The sequence below is a fragment of the Equus asinus genome, chromosome 2, assembly GCF_041296235.1.
Source record: "Equus asinus isolate D_3611 breed Donkey chromosome 2, EquAss-T2T_v2, whole genome shotgun sequence".
In the NCBI taxonomy this organism is placed as follows: domain Eukaryota; kingdom Metazoa; phylum Chordata; class Mammalia; order Perissodactyla; family Equidae; genus Equus; species Equus asinus.
This window is the reverse complement of record NC_091791.1, coordinates 176,564,186-176,580,293: the sequence shown is the minus strand read 5'-3', so window position 1 is coordinate 176,580,293 and position 16,108 is coordinate 176,564,186. Positions and strand designations below refer to the sequence as shown.

The 16,108-nt window shown below is 37.0% G+C and overlaps 1 protein-coding gene across 10 annotated transcripts in view; it reads left to right on the top strand.

The window, feature by feature from the left end:
• The window catches only part of HECTD1 (HECT domain E3 ubiquitin protein ligase 1), an 88,244-nt gene that overhangs the window by 17,003 nt on the left and 55,133 nt on the right, over positions 1-16,108 (top strand). For all 10 annotated transcript variants that reach the window (XM_070504195.1, XM_070504196.1, XM_014857373.3 and 7 more), the window contains exons 3-8: positions 8,098-8,332; positions 11,717-11,944; positions 12,998-13,279; positions 13,379-13,649; positions 14,418-14,494; positions 14,580-14,678. In XM_070504195.1, coding sequence (XP_070360296.1) covers positions 8,098-8,332; positions 11,717-11,944; positions 12,998-13,279; positions 13,379-13,649; positions 14,418-14,494; positions 14,580-14,678 — 1,192 coding nt within the window. The remainder of the gene's footprint in view (positions 1-8,097; positions 8,333-11,716; positions 11,945-12,997; positions 13,280-13,378; positions 13,650-14,417; positions 14,495-14,579; positions 14,679-16,108) is intronic.

Below are 16,108 nucleotides of genomic sequence, written 5' to 3'. Positions count from 1 at the left end.
CCATAGTTCTGGGACTTAACCTATCTATGGGTTAAACCTGGAAAAGGAAAAAGCCCTTGAAACTACTTCCATCATGGGTCATTATTTAAGTTTTGACTTCCTTTCCTAATCCACGTGCTTTGTCCACTTTCAAGAGTCTGCGTATAGTTGCTTTTTTGTGTTTTGTCCAAGGTTTTTGTTGTAATCATTGGGAGAAATAGGCTGTAATAAGCTTATTCCAGTTGACTAGTTATGAAATACATTTGTTTCAGAAATTTGAAAAAATCAGAAAAATTTAGAGAATGAAAATTGTCTAGGATAATACCATCTGGAAATAAGCCATTTTGATTTTTTGTTCTAGTTTCTTCTCTGCATATTTTTACATGATAAACATCATGGTAGATACGATTTTTTTCCTTTTCTTTTACCTGGTATTTCTGTCAAACAATATTTGTGTCATAACAAGTTCTTAGTAAGCAGCTTACAAAAACCCGCATAATCTGTCATATGGATGTGTCATATACTTAATCATGCCCTTGTTATTAGATGTATAAGTTATGTCCCAGTGAGCATCTTTATATATGTATTTTTGCCTGATAACATTTTTTTGAACTGCTGACTTCAAAATTACATATGAGAGGAAGTCAAAGTTTTGTGTCTGTTTGAAATAATAATATTTAATTATTTTTAGAAGTCTGACAGTGTATGTTTTTTATATTAGTCTTCTCTCATAACTAATTTCAGAATGGTACTGCTTTTGGTAGAGGACCTTGTGGTTTTTTATTGTTTTGAACTTTAGAGTTGTGTTGGAAAATCTAATTGAAGATAATGTGACAAGTTTTCATTCCGTGGAGGAATGAATGGGTAGGTTAGTAAATTTTGATTTTTATCTTTTAAGAGAGATCGGAATGGAAATTTAAAAATGATGTCAATGTATGCCCAGTGTGGTAGTTTTATGTTTCATATCTGCCTCATGTATGTGTTCATACAGAAATAGTCTCTTAGAAATGCAGAAATAAAATCTCAATGATTGAATTTATTTTGGGTTTTATTAATGACTTTTGCTGTTCTGATTAGAGACTTTTATATCCTGAAGTGTATGTGTATATATATAATGTTAGATTATTTTTTATTTTCTTGGTAGAGGTTTGAATATTCTGTGTTTAATTTTTAAAGTTTGGTAATTCTGTCACAGCTAGCCAAACTTTATGAAATAAAGTTAAAAAATACTAGAAGTCAGTTTGATAATATCTGTCAAATCAAAAATGTACACACACAAACACTTCTGAGAATCTTTCATTCCTAAATACTGGTACAGGTGTGCAAAGATATACTTCCAAGATTGTTCACTGCAGCACTGTTTCAAAATAGTAAAAAACTGGAAGCCACCTAAATGGCTAATAATGTATGGCTATTTATTATATTGGATGTTTTGTAGACCTTAGAAAGATTGAGCTAGATCCTGTTTATATAATGTGGAAAGGTGGTCACAACATATCCATTAAGGAAGTGAGCAAATTATAGGATAGTATTTGTAGTATGAGCCTACTTGTAAATAACAGAAGCTTGATGACGAGGCGCTGGAATCATCTGATGACTTGTTCTGTCACATCCCCTTGAATACTGGCTTTTAGTTGGCATCTCTCTTGGGTTTGTTAGTTGGAATACCTACTGGCCTTGCAATGTGGCTAGAGCTTCATCACAGCATAGTGGTTGTGTTCCAAGAGCAAGAGTTGCAAGAGAATCCGGGAGAAGCTTTTATTGGCTTAGCTTTAGGAGTTGCAAAGAGGTCACTTTCACTGTATTCATAAACCTGCCCAGATTCAAGGGGTTGGAACATAGGCCCTCTTAAAGGAAAGAGTATCAAAGTCACGTTATAAAAAAGAATGTATGGATATGTGGGATGGGAACTAATACTGTAGATGTTGTTGGAAAATATGCCTTGTCATTTGATTCTTCAAGCTTCCATCCTTTGCACAGTTTATTCTCTTTACTTAGACTACAAGAGCTTGTCTGCTTGGCCAACTTCTACTATATGGTTTATTGAGCATCTTTTATGTGCTGAGCACTGTACTACATATTTTATATACATTATCTCAAATCCTTGCAATAACTCTTCAAGGCAGAGAATACCTTGACTTAAATCAGACTTCTTCCTTTTTTGTGAGGTCTTCCTTTCCCTTAAGTCCCCTGAGTTGAGCTTTCCTTCTCAGAACTTTTTATGAACCTACCTCTTTTAGGTTTTTATTATAGCACTCATTATATTTATTTTTGCTGCATCACATTATCTTTCTCCCTATTAAACTCAATTTCTTCAGACAAGGATTATTTTCATATATTCATTTATCAAATATTTGAGTGTCTGCTAGGTAGTGAGTACTGGGCTTGGTTGTAGGAAAACGAGAGATAGATAAGGTATAGACCCTACTCTCAAGTAGCTCATGTTTTCATGGATGAGATGGTAAATGGGAAAATATAGTTTGACGGATGCTTTTGGTAGATAGGTTTCGCTGAATGCTCTGAAACCACTCAAGTGGAATGTAACTGAGAATGAGTAGTGAGATTGATCTAAGGCAGGCTTCCTAGGGGAGGTGCTTTCTGACCTGAGTCTTCTTAAAAGTTTTTAAATTTAATTTTAAAAGTTGCCTTGAAAAAGGAATACCAGTGAAAAAGAGGAGAAGGTGGTAAGAAGTGTTTCTTGCGAAGGGGACATGTGTAAGGGCATGAGGATCCGGAAACTTCTGAGTAGGGTGGGAATTATGTGTGGTGAAGCAGGAGTGAGTTGAGTGTTCATGTGTGAAGGGGTGGAGAGGGGCATTGGATGAGGCTGATCACAGATCAGATCTGTAATCCTGATGAATTTGGGTTTTATCTTCAAGGTAGTAGGGAGCTCTTGAGGGATTAAGAAGGATGTGACAGTATCAGATTTGTGTGTTAGAAAAATAACTTTGGTGATGGAGTGGTGAAGGGACTAGAGCGTCTCGTGAGAGAGACGAGTTAGGAAGCTATTGTAGTTATCCAGATAAGATATAATGAGGGTTGGAATTCAGGGCAAGGGACAGAGACTAAACAGATTTAGGAGGTAGAAAACGTGAAGATTAAGTATTGGATTTTTTACTTTAGGAATAAGAGTTTGGAAGAATTTTATGATTTTTACTTGAGGGACTGGATGGATGGTAGGTTAGAGAATAAGTAGTTTGGTTTTTGGTAGGGAAAGTTCATTTAGTTTTGCGCAAGTTGTGTTTGATGGTTCCTGAAACATCTCCAGGTAGAGAGCTGAGGAGAGGAGGCAGTCGGGTCTGTAGCTGGGATTTAGGAGAGCAGTTTGGGCTAGAGTCTAGATTTGGCATTTTGCTTTGCTATGGGAAATGAGAGAAGAAGATGGAAGTGGAGTCAGTTTTTTGTGTTGTGGGAAGGTGTGAGGTGGGGGTAGGAGGTGGGTGACCTGTTGGGCCAGGGCGAAGGCATGTGTGTGGAGGGGTGGGGGCATATTTGTGAGGGGTTGGGCATGTGGGGTGGAGAAGTAGGTCAGTAAGGGAGCTAATGGAATTCTTTTTGTTTGGCTTCTCTTTCCATAAGCAAAAAATTTCTCATTTTTTCTTAGTATGATTAATTCAGCAAATAAAACTTGAGTGTCTCCTATGTTGAGAGAACCCTGCTGGGTGCTGTATGAAATAAATTCCTACCCTTGAGGAGCTTATAGGCTTTTAGGGAGAGTTACAATGGATAACAAAAAATAAATTATAAATTGTAAAGTAAATTACGACAAAAAATAGGAGTCTTGTTTTGGGTAGTTAGGAAAGGTAAGTCTAAAAGCTGAGGAGATGACATTTAGGTTGAGACAGGAAGGATGACGGAGAGCCAGCTATGGGAAGAGTTGGGGGAAAAGCATTTTAGGCAAAGGGATCAAAACACATCAGCATCTTTATTTTTCTGTCTTTCTCTATCCATTCAAATCCGTGAATTTATACCAATACAGTCATGGGTCACATAATGATGTTGTAGTCAACAATTGACTGCATATACAGCTGTGGTCCCATAAGATTAGTGCCATATAGCCTAGGTGTGTAGTAGGCGATACCAACCAGCTTTGTGTAACTACTACCGGGGAGGAAGAAATTTTCTTCTAAGAATTAAATTGACATGAGACAGATTAACAGGAGGAAAACGAACAAAAGTTTAATAACGTGTATACATGGGAGAAACCCAGGAAAACCAAGTAACTTGCCAAAATGGCCAAAACCCTCACCTTAAATACTTTCCTCAGCTAAAGACAAAAGAAGATGTTGAGGATGGGGAGAGTCAGAGACTTCAAAGGGAAGGAAGGCAACTCACAGGTAGGTGAAAAGGAGCCAACATTTGGAAAAGTGTTTAGCCCCACAGAAACACATGAACACAGAGGGGAACCCAACAAACAGACTTTTCTAGGTTCCTCCCTGTCTACCACCTAGTTGATGTTATGCTAAGGTGATAGCTCACTTCCTGAGACAGGTGTTTTCTTTTTCTTTTTATTGAGTTCCTATAGTTTATGTCACTGTGAAGTTTCAGGTGTACGTTATTTCTCGTCTGTCACCACTGAAGTGCTCCCCTTCATCCCTTGTGCCCACTCCCCAGCGCCTTCCCCTGGTAACCACTGAACTGTTCTCTTTGTGAGACAGGTTTTTAAAAATCTATCTAAAATAATCCTCATGTTAAAGAGGCACATTTTGGGGTGGCAAATTTTGTTCCCCTGCAGTACACTCTGTGATGTTCACCCAATGATGTAATCACCTAACAAGGCATTTCTCAGAATGTGTCCCCATCTTTAAGCAATGCATGGCTGGACCTCAAGTTCCAATCTAACACTGCAGGATTCATTCTAGTTTACTCTTTCTGTATTTGCAAATCCATTCTGCAGTGAAAAACCTGGCTCCCATTATCTTTAATATATTTATTTATTTGATTACTTACCTTGTAGGTATCAGTTGCCCATTACTGGGGCATTCCCCTGCACAGTTGCCCTCTTCATGCTCATACTCAGCACCCTATGCCAGACTGACCCCCTCCTCCCTCTAGAGATACCCTCCTCAACACTAGTGCTAGACCTCTTACATGGATGTCTAAGTGGCTATTTCAGTAATCCAAACAGGCGTTTGAAGTTGGCTTAGGTTAGGGTTGTAAAAGAAGTTGGGGATCACAAATTTATAATGAGATCGGTTTTCTTGATTATGTACATAGTGTTTCTTAGGTAATCCCTATTGACATAGATTCAGACCCAGGGAAGGTTGTGGTTCTGGTTGTGGCGTGGGAAAAAGGCAAGGGACTTTCGAGGGTCTTGCTCATGGAAGGTAGTCAGTTGCTTGTTGATAATCATAAAGCTCAAGTTGCATTCAAAGACCAAGTTGAATTATTTGTTAACATAGGGTTTCTTTGGAAGTGATACCAAGAAATTCCCTAACCAACAACTGAAGAGACAGTTTTAAGGTCTAAAATGTTTTCGTTACAATGGCTATATTAAAGCAGGTACCCAGCAGAGTATGTTATGAAACACTTGTTAGTAGTTTGTTTTAGTTTCAGTATGGACTTTCAGGTATATAACTATAGTTTTTTTCAAGGATTCTGTGTTTTTAAGAGTTCGTTAATTAATGTTGGCATGTTTTTTCCCCAACCATTTTGCTCAATTTGTATTGTTGATATTTTGTAATTTGCTTTGGTTCTAAATTGAAAAATTAGTGATTATAAGAGAATATGCCTTAAATACCTTCTCATTGTTGGAAAAGTAACTCAAGAACTAGAAAAATAATTTTTTTCCTGTCCAATAGACAAAAGTACAACAGATATTTTGTACTATACTTTTAAAAATTTTATGAATCAGATTTTCATTATACCTGATATAAAATAAACTCTTATGTGCAGACCATCTTTATTTCTCTCTTAGAAATAAAATTGAGGGGGCTGGTCTCGTGGCCGACTGGTTAAAGTTCACATTACTCCACCTTCGGCGGCCCAGGGTTTCACCGGTTGGGATCCTGGGCGCGGACATGGTACCGCTTGTCAGGCCATGCTGAGGCGGCATCCCACATGCCACAACTAGAAGGACCCACAACTAAAAATATACAACTATATACCAGGGGGCTTTGGGGAGGAAAAGTGGGAGGTGTGGGGGGGAGATTGGGAACAGTCGTTAGCTCAGGTGCCAATCTTTGAAAAAAATAAATAAAATTGATCACAGTTAAAATCAGAGAACCTGTGTTTAGAACTTTCTGTTTTTATTTGTTTGTTTGTTTATTTGAGGAAGATGCACCCTGAGCTAGCATCTCTGCCAGTCTTCCTCTATTTTGTATGTGCGTTGCCACCACAGCATGGCCACCAAGTGTTGTAGGTCTGCACCTGGGAACTGAACCTGGGCCTCCGAAGCCGAGCACACTGAACTTAACCACTAGGCCACTGGCCTGGCTCCTGTTTTTATGTTTTTAAACTGACCCTTTAATCATACTTGTTCAGGAGATTCGTTACATTTTGGGGAACATAGCGGGCAACATAATTATTCTCCAGATTAGCAAATATTACATTTCCCCATGAACTATAGAAAGTTCTACTAAACTTTTTTCTTGTTTTGTTTATTTAGTTTTTGATGTGTAGTTTTTGAACTAAATAAGAAAGGCAGATGAATAATTTTCTTATTTTTAGCATAAAGCGTATGGTAGATCTATCCATTCTTGCCATTTGATGTGAGGACTGTCAACTTCAATATTTTATTCTTTGTTCAAAAGCTGCTGTTTTCTGAAGAAAAAAACAACACTTTTTTTAAGTTGTGTTCTTCCTCAGTAGTAGTAACACTTTTACAATCTCTTCTCATCTGTTCAGTTTACTATATATGCAGATGCAGAGCAGCAAAAATGCTTTAAGATTCTGACATACTAGTCAGTCTTCTGACCTTACCTGAGAACTAGGGGGCTATCTCCTATAACCCAGCCTCAAAGCATTTTCTCCTCAGAAAAATTACAAGTGACTACATGGTGTAGCTTCCCAGTGTTGCTGGCTAATAAAACCCAGCTGTGTTTAATTAGTGACTGGTTGACTACTGAATGCAACAGATCTAAAATCTTCTTTGATAATATTCCTGCTGCTGGACTCCTTAAGTTAAGATCATCTAAGCAGATATTAAAGAGTAGAGTTACTTTGGCGTTCATAGTGATATTTTTAAAAAGCCACTGAAGATATGTACATACTAAAAATTGGTGGAAAAATAATTCCACTAAATGTTGAGTACTACTTTTTTTGTTACCCGTAGCCCATTTAAAGTTTAGTCTATGCAGAAAAGTTAGAATAATGCCTTTGATGTCATCTATAACTGAGATTTCTACTAAATGTAAGTTACAGTCTTTCATATTTTAAGTGTTGATAAAATATAAGGGATATTATTGATACCTCACAAATTCCGATTTGATAAAACTGTCTCCTGCAGGTTTGTATAGCAGGCGGAGGGAAGGGGAGCTGAAGTTAATTCGTTCAATATAATGCCGGGGTACTGAGCTAAGTGTGTAATGTGTGTAATTTCGTGTAATCTTCATAACATTTCGATAAAGTAGGTATTGTTTAGATATTATGTTTGCTTTATAAATGAAGAAACGGGACCAGAAAGGTTACACAGCTGTTCTTCTATGTTTTACCCAGGTCCGTTAAACCCCAAATCAGCGCTTGTTCCCATAAAACATGAATTGAACAATGTGCCTGGCCTTCAGGAACTCTTAATGTAAATAACGAAATAAAGTGATACATGAAACAGTGTGGGCACTGTTTTTATAAGGTTTTAGGTGAAAGTACCACTTAACTATTTGGGAAGATTTTACAGAGCAGTTGTTGTTTGAGCTGAATATTGTATTGCAATTTTTTTTAACATGATTTCAAGTTAATGCTGCTACTTTAAACGGTTTACAACCTGATATTTTCAGCAGTGATGAAATTAGCATGTGAGTATTGTTATGGAAGCAAAAGCAGTGTGAGAAATATTACCTAATATACATGCAGACACAGTATTGAGCATGATGTATTATGTTATAGTTTTTATCTATTTTGTTAATATTTTGATATTAAGAATTTAGTAACGTAGATGCTACATGATTTCTTTCACTGCAGATGTCCTCCTCGCACTTTCTTACCAGCCCTCTGCAAAATTTTTCTTGATGAAAGTGCTCCAGACAACGTGTTAGAGGTGACAGCCCGTGCCATCACATACTACCTGGATGTATCTGCAGAATGCACCCGAAGGATTGTTGGGGTAGATGGAGCTATAAAAGCACTTTGTAATCGTTTGGTTGTGGTCGAACTTAACAACAGGACTAGCAGAGACTTAGCTGAACAATGTGTAAAGGTAAATCTTAATTATTTATTGGCCCTTTGAAGATGACTTCAAGAATAAAAAGTGTATTTTGCTAAAAAATAAAATTCTTTCCATTGTCAGTCTTACTTTATTGAGAATGGTTGAGAACAGTGGAGTTACAGTCCTTGTGGCACCAAAGAAGAGCCATATGGCTTGGGAAAAGAAATCTTACCTTTGAAGGAAAATTGCAGCTCAGTGATAATGCTCTTCTGTGCTGCCTCACTGCTCTTCAGTTCCTGGTGGCCACAAACACTTTGAGATGAGTTATCCCTATTCTTATCCAAAATGATTTTGTATGAAAATAGTAACAATAACAATCTCAACTAACAGTGATCACCAGTGCCCGGCATGATACTAAACACTTTACATGTATTAACTCATTTAATCTTCATGACGACTCTGTATGAGGTAGTTGCTGCTAATATGATCAGCTCTATTTTAAAGGTGAAAAAAATTCAAGCGCAAATGGTGGTATACACTGCGGGATAGTGTCATAACCAATTTGACAATTTATTAATCACAAAATAACAATAAATCTCTAGCTTTTACAAAAAAAAAAAATTGAAGCACACCAAGGTTAAGTAACTTGCTTGGGGTGATACAAGTAGTTAGTGGCAGAGCCAGGATTCAAAGATCAGGAATTTGAGGGGCTGGCCCCATGGCCTAGAGGTTAAGTTCAGCGCATTCCATTTCAGCGGCCTGGCTTTGGCTCCTGGGCACAGACCTACACCACTCGGTGGCAGCCATACCATGGCAGTGACTCGTGTACAAAATGGAGGAAGATTGGCACAGATGTTAGCGCAGGGCCAGTCTTCCTTAAGAAAAAAAACCCCCAAAAAACAACCCCACAAACCCAGGAATTTGAAGACTAGGAAGTCTGGTTCTAGGGCTTAGGGATTTAACTGTTTTGCTGTACACTCGTTAGAGTTAGCTGTTTTTATTCCTCATGGGACTAATTATAAATTTTATGTGACTCTGAAAGCATCAGTACCTGGTCAGTAGTTTATTGGGACTCCTTGGTGAACACATTTAGATTTTACATGATTCTCTTTTTATGATTCCTGTTTCATTCTTTTTATGATTCTTACTGCTCTAAGTCAGCAGTTTTTAAACTTTTTGTCTCAGGATCCCTTTACAAGACTTAAATTACTGAGGACCCCCCCAAAGCACCTTTGTTTTTGTAGCTTATATCTATTTATATTTACCATATTAGATACTAAAACTGAGAAATTTACAATATTTATTAATTTGTCTGAAAATAACATTCATTATGTGTTAACATACATTACATTTTTAATGAAAATAACTATTTCTTGAACAAATAGAAAATTAGTGAGAAGAGTAGCATTGTTAGGCATTTTTGCAAGTCTCTTTAAAAATATCTGGCTTGGGGCTGGCCCCGTGGTACAGCGGTTAAGTGTGCATGTTCTGCTTCGGCGGCCTGGGGTTCACCAGTTTGGATCCCGGGTGCGGACATGGCGCCGCTTGACAAGCCATGCTGTGGTAGGCATCCCACATATAAGGTAGAGGAAGATGGGCACAGATGTTAGCTCATGGCCAGTCTTCCTCAGCAAAAAGAGGATTGGCAGCAAATGTTAGCTCAGGGCTAATCTTCCTCAAAAAATAAAAAATAAATAAAAATTTAAAAAAACTAGAAGAAAAAATGTCTGGCTTAATAGAAGATAGCTGCATATCTGTTCCTGCTTTCGGTCTGTTGCTGTATAACACTTCATATACCTTCTGGAAAACTCCATCCTACGTTCCTGAGAGAATGAGAGTGAAAAAGACAGTTACTGTTATAGTATTATGAAAGAAGTTTTAACTTAAAGGATCTCTGAAAATGTCTTCCCCACACTTTGAGAGTGCTGTTGTAGCTGTTAATGTTGACTTTCTGCTTCTCTGTCTGTGCATTTATTTCTGTCTGTCTCCTGGAACAGAAGAGGTATCCATTTTCCTGTTCAGAACTTTTCCTCCCTTATTCTCTTGGTCACATCACTTAATGTTTCTTCCAGAACTGGGATTTTATGCCATTACTTCTTCACTGACTGGTATTTTCAGTCTCTTCCTTGACTGTTAAACGCTATTCCCCCTTTCTCCGTTTCCTTTGCAGGTTACTCTTACTTAGTTAATTCTTCCATGGTAGTGTTTCCTAAGGTTCTGTTTTTACCTTCTTAAAATTGTATAAAGTTTGCCTAGACAGTCTCGTCTATCACTGTCAATACTGTTCATGTGTATGATCATCTCTCAGTATCCTCAGGAGATCGGTTCCAGGAACCCCCCGCGCGTACCAATGTCCGTGAATACTTCAGTCCCTTATATAAAATGATGTAGTTCAATGAATATGTATATGCCCCTCACGTCTTTATCTCTAGACCTGACCTCTCTCTTGAGTTCTAGACTCCATATTCAAAGGCCTGTTGGACTTGTCCAACTGGATGTCCAAATTCATTATCTTTCACTACATATAAACTCCTTTTTTGAAAATTGGCGTCACTTCCATTTAGTCACTCAAGATAGAATGTGCATCCATTATTTCCCTTTTTTAACTCTACATAGATAATTAATGATCAAGTCCTTTTCTAGTTTATTGCCCCCTGTTTGTCCCTGCTGTTAATTGCCTTAGTTAAGCCCGCATCCTCTCTTGAATATTAATGCTTGAAATTTTGCATTTGCCTCTACACTCTTCCCATACCCCATTTCCCAAAGTTGTTAACTGGAAATCTGATCATCTGATTTCCCTGCTTAAAACATATTTCTTGCTTACAGAATAAAATCTAAGTTTCTGGTATGCCTGTAAGATCTGTGGACCCCTGTTAATTCTTTAGTTCTACCTGAATATCTTAAACATCAACATAATTGAGAAAATAAAGCTGATTTTTAATGTTTTGATATTCATAGAGTAAGTATGGGGTTACTGAATAATATAATAGGTAGCATTTATTGTTTTTTTTTCTTTTTGTAAAAAAACATCTTGGACCTTTACAAACTTTTGTCAAATTACTTTAGTTCCTTAGTTTGTCCTGCAGGTTTTACCGTGTAAGCCTACACTGTCCAGTATGGTAGCCATATATTACTATTGAACACTGCCAGTGTGGCTACTGCAAATTAGGATGTGTTGTAAATATAAAGTATACATGAGATTTTGAAGACTTAGTGCATAAAAGAATGTAAAAAATACCAATAATTTTTAAGATTGATTATATGTTAAAATGATGATGCCCTGGGTATATTGGACTAAGTAAAATATAATATTAAATAATTTCTACTCTTGTAATTTATTTTTAAAAATGTGGTTACAGATAATTTGGAGGGTGCATTATGTTATCTGTGATTCTAGAAAATTAAAATTGGACTAACTGTATTCTTTTGTTAAAGGTGTTAGAATTGATATGCACTCGTGAGTCAGGAGCAGTCTTCGAGGCTGGTGGTTTGAATTGTGTGCTTACCTTCATTCGTGACAGTGGACACCTGGTTCATAAAGATACCTTACACTCTGCCATGGCTGTGGTATCAAGACTCTGTGGCAAAATGGAACCTCAAGATTCTTCTTTAGAAATTTGTGTAGAATCTCTGTCTAGCTTATTAAAACATGAGGATCATCAGGTAGATAAATTGCTGTTATAAACTTTGTTTTCAAAAAGTGATTTTATAGTGTCCTATTTATAACTATAAATTTTTCACTTGATGAAGTAGAGGTAATTCCATCTTTCTCTCATTTTACATCTCTATGTGGTAATCTTTTTTATTTTGGCAATGAAACATTTTAAATTATAAAAGTGATATGTGTTTATTCTTAAAATTTAAACTTTTTAGAATATGTGATTTTTAAAGCTGCACTTATATTCATGGAATTTATTGACTCAGCATGATTTTGTTGACTTAAAAAGATAGTTCTGGGGCCAGCCCTGTGGCCAAGAGGTTAAAGTTCTGTGCCTCTCCTTCTGTGGCCTGGGTTTGCGGGTTTGGATCCTGGGTGCAGACCTGCTCCACTGATAGGTGTGATCATGCTGATCATGCTGTGGAGGCATACCATGTATAAAGTAGAGGAAGACTGGCTCAGATGTTAGCTCAGGGCTGCTCTTCCTCAAGCAAAGAAAGAGGAGGATTGGCAATGGATGTTAGCTCAGGGTGAATCTTCCTCACCGTAAAGATATATATATAAATAAATAGAAAGATAGTTCTCATTGAGAGAAAATAACACTATTTAAAATCTTATGTGTAAACTTTTCTTGAATAAGATACTTTAGAAAATAAAACTTGACTTTTAATGCCTTTTTACTGTTCAAATGTTAATTATTTTCGATTGATATTTATAGATTATCTTGGCCAAGTTGTACATAATAATAGTTAATATTTAAAGAGCTGTTACTGTCCATCTAGGTTCTTTACATATATCATCTCATTTAACCTCAGACAATGAGTTATAGGTACTAGTTAGTTTCCCCATTTTACAGATAAGGGAACTGAGGCCTTGAGCAGTTAGGTAACATCCTCAGGTTGTACAGTTAGCAGAATGTGGAGCCAGGGGCAGATCTAGACTGATTGTATGTTTTATCTATTTGTTACCTCTGCCTTTCTTAGTCTTGGTATTGAAATAAGCAGTACTAGCCCTTATTAGGTGAGTTTTATCCATGTGCATGTTCTTTACATCCTTAGGTTTCAGATGGAGCTCTGCGATGTTTTGCCTCACTAGCTGACCGATTTACCCGTCGTGGTGTTGACCCAGCTCCATTAGCCAAGCATGGATTAACTGAAGAGCTATTATCTCGAATGGCTGCTGCTGGCGGTACTGTATCAGGGCCATCATCAGCTTGCAAACCAGGTCGCGGCACCACAGGAGCACCTTCCACAGCTGCAGATTCCAAATTGAGTAACCAGGTGTCGACAATTGTAAGTCTGCTCTCAACACTTTGCAGAGGCTCTCCAGTAGTAACTCACGTAAGAATGGTTTTGAATCTTTGATTTTTAATCTTTCATAGAAAATGTTTTTGTATAATGCAAATGTATTAAATTTTTTTTCTCCCTTTCTCTTTCTAGGATCTCCTGAGGTCAGAGCTTCCAGATTCTATTGAAAGTGCGTTGCAGGGTGATGAGAGATGTGTGCTTGATACCATGCGTTTGGTCGACCTTCTCTTGGTGCTATTATTTGAAGGACGAAAGGCTTTGCCAAAGTCTAGTGCTGGATCTACAGGCAGAATCCCAGGACTCCGGAGACTGGATAGTTCTGGGGAGCGCTCACATCGGCAACTTATAGACTGTATTCGAAGTAAAGATACTGACGCACTTATAGATGCAATTGACACAGGAGGTCAGAAAATGTTTCTTAAATAGAAAAAACTGTGAGATATAAGGAATTGTATAAGCAATTTCCAGTTTCTAGATTTTGAACAGTATTTTTAGCAATTGTGCCAGATAACAGAATGGCCAACCCCTTCCATATCCTCCCTTCTCCCCATGTATATAATTATCAGCCTGGTGTGTGGTAAGATCTGAGTAAATGCTTATTGAATGGGTAAATGAAATTTACCTGTTTTACTGTCAGAAGGAGATCCTGCCAGTTTTAAGGTGAACTGCAGATTGAATTTAGGGCTGTTGTTTTCTCAAGATTAATGGAAAGTGACACAAGTAAATTATAGTAATATATAGTAAATTTTTGTATACTGCTTCATGAGGTGATGAGCAAATACAAATTGGTGAAAGATGTTTCTGGGTCATCAGTCTTGTCTTTTGTGTTCTTTTGATGTGGATTAGTTTCTTTTCCGCAGTTAACGGCGTGAGGCAACTAGTATCCTGTTAAGTTGTGTTATGTATTAGTTTTTTTCTTTCTTATTTTATGTGTACTTTATTTTTAAGGCTTAAAGCCTTGTGAATCCTCAGTGGTTTAAAAATTTTAGAGTACTTTTTCTGCGCAGAATTTGCTGATTATTTACTACTTTATAGTTGACCTAAATGTTTAAAATTGGCTCTGTGTTTAGTGATTATTAATAACAATCTTTAAATGGTGTCCAGTTTAGAAAAGTTCAGTATTATTTTGTTGGCTTTCAAAAACTTAGCATGTTTTCCTTCAAACTTCCAGCCTTTGAAGTAAATTTTATGGATGATGTGGGTCAGACTCTGTTAAACTGGGCCTCAGCTTTTGGAACTCAGGAAATGGTAAGTTAATGAATAAAAGCTAATGTTTTAAATCAAAGATAGAAATAATAATAAGGCAACTTTATGATTCTTCATCATTTTACAGGTAGAATTTCTTTGTGAAAGAGGTGCTGATGTTAATAGAGGTCAAAGGTCATCATCATTACATTATGCTGCATGTTTTGGAAGACCTCAAGTAGCAAAGGTAAAATCTAGGTTTTTAAATTAATTTAACATTTAACATTTACATGGTTCCAAAAGTTTATAAAAACTTTTATTCTGCTAAGTCATGCTTCCATTCTGTCTCCATTTACCCCATTTCCCCTTGCCCAGTATAAGTGTTTTTTATTGGATTTTTTTGGTTTATTTATCTTTTCAGTGTTTCTTAATGCAGATACAAACAAAAATAAACATGTATGCTTATTTCCTCCTTTTTCTTATACAAAATTTAACATTATGTACACTGATCCATACTTTGCTTTTTTCGTTTAGTAATGTATATTGATGACCTCTCCCTATTAGTATTTGGAGAGCTTTTTTACATCCGTATACTTATCCTGTGTGGGTGCACTGCACGTTTATTCAGCCAGGCTCCTATCGCTGAACAGTTGGTTGTTTCTGGTTTCTTACTCTTGGCAATGAATAACTTTGTACATATTTCTATTTGTATTTATCAATAAACCAAAATATTCTATTTGCAGAAGAATCTTGGCATCTTTGACTCTTAGATTAACAAAGGACTTTGGAGAGTACTTTTTACAGTTAGGAGAAATTGAGGTCCAGAAAGGTCAAATGATAAGGTTTGAACCAAATGTATGATCCAGGTCTCTAGAATCTTCATATTGTGGAGTAACTTGGCATAGTGCAGTGTCGGTCTGCCAGAAGTCAGCACACCTGGATTCAAGTCTCAGCTTATTAACAAGAAAGCCTCTGTGGCCTTGGGCACATATTTTAACTTTGACTTGCAGTTTTATCAATAAAATGCATATACATTCCTAGCATGATTATTGTAATAATTAGAAAAAATACATGAAAAGCACTTAGGATAGAAGTCAGTGCATCATAGATTCTCAAATGGTAGCTGCTATTGTCATCTTTATATTGTAAGAAAATTTTTGGTAACATCTTTGCTTTCTAACCTGGGAAGGGTGATCTCTTCAAACTTGAATTCTGTCAGTTTGAGTTGGTTAGTTTTTACAGAGAATAATGCTTCTAAGGGTGATAAAAATTTTTATTGAGACATTTTCTTTTGACCCATGCTATTTTGCAGTTATGAGGGGCTGAGTGGGTGAGAAGGAGCCAAATGAATTGTACCTAATCCTAACCTATTTTTTTTTTTTTTGGATTTATTTAGAAAAATTTTTTTAAATTTTTAATTTTTCTCCCCAAAGCCCCCTGGTACATAGTTGTATATTTTTAGTTGTGGGTCCTTCTAGTTGTGGCATGTGGGATGCTCCCTCAACATAGCTTGATGAGCGGTGCCATGTCTGCGCCAGGATCCAAACCGGCGAAACCCTGAGCCGCTGAAGTGGGGTGTGCGAACTTAACCACTCGGCCATGGGGCCGACCCCCTAACCCTAACTTATTGATTATACATCAGCTCACAATGAGCTGTAGCTGCCATTACTAATAATG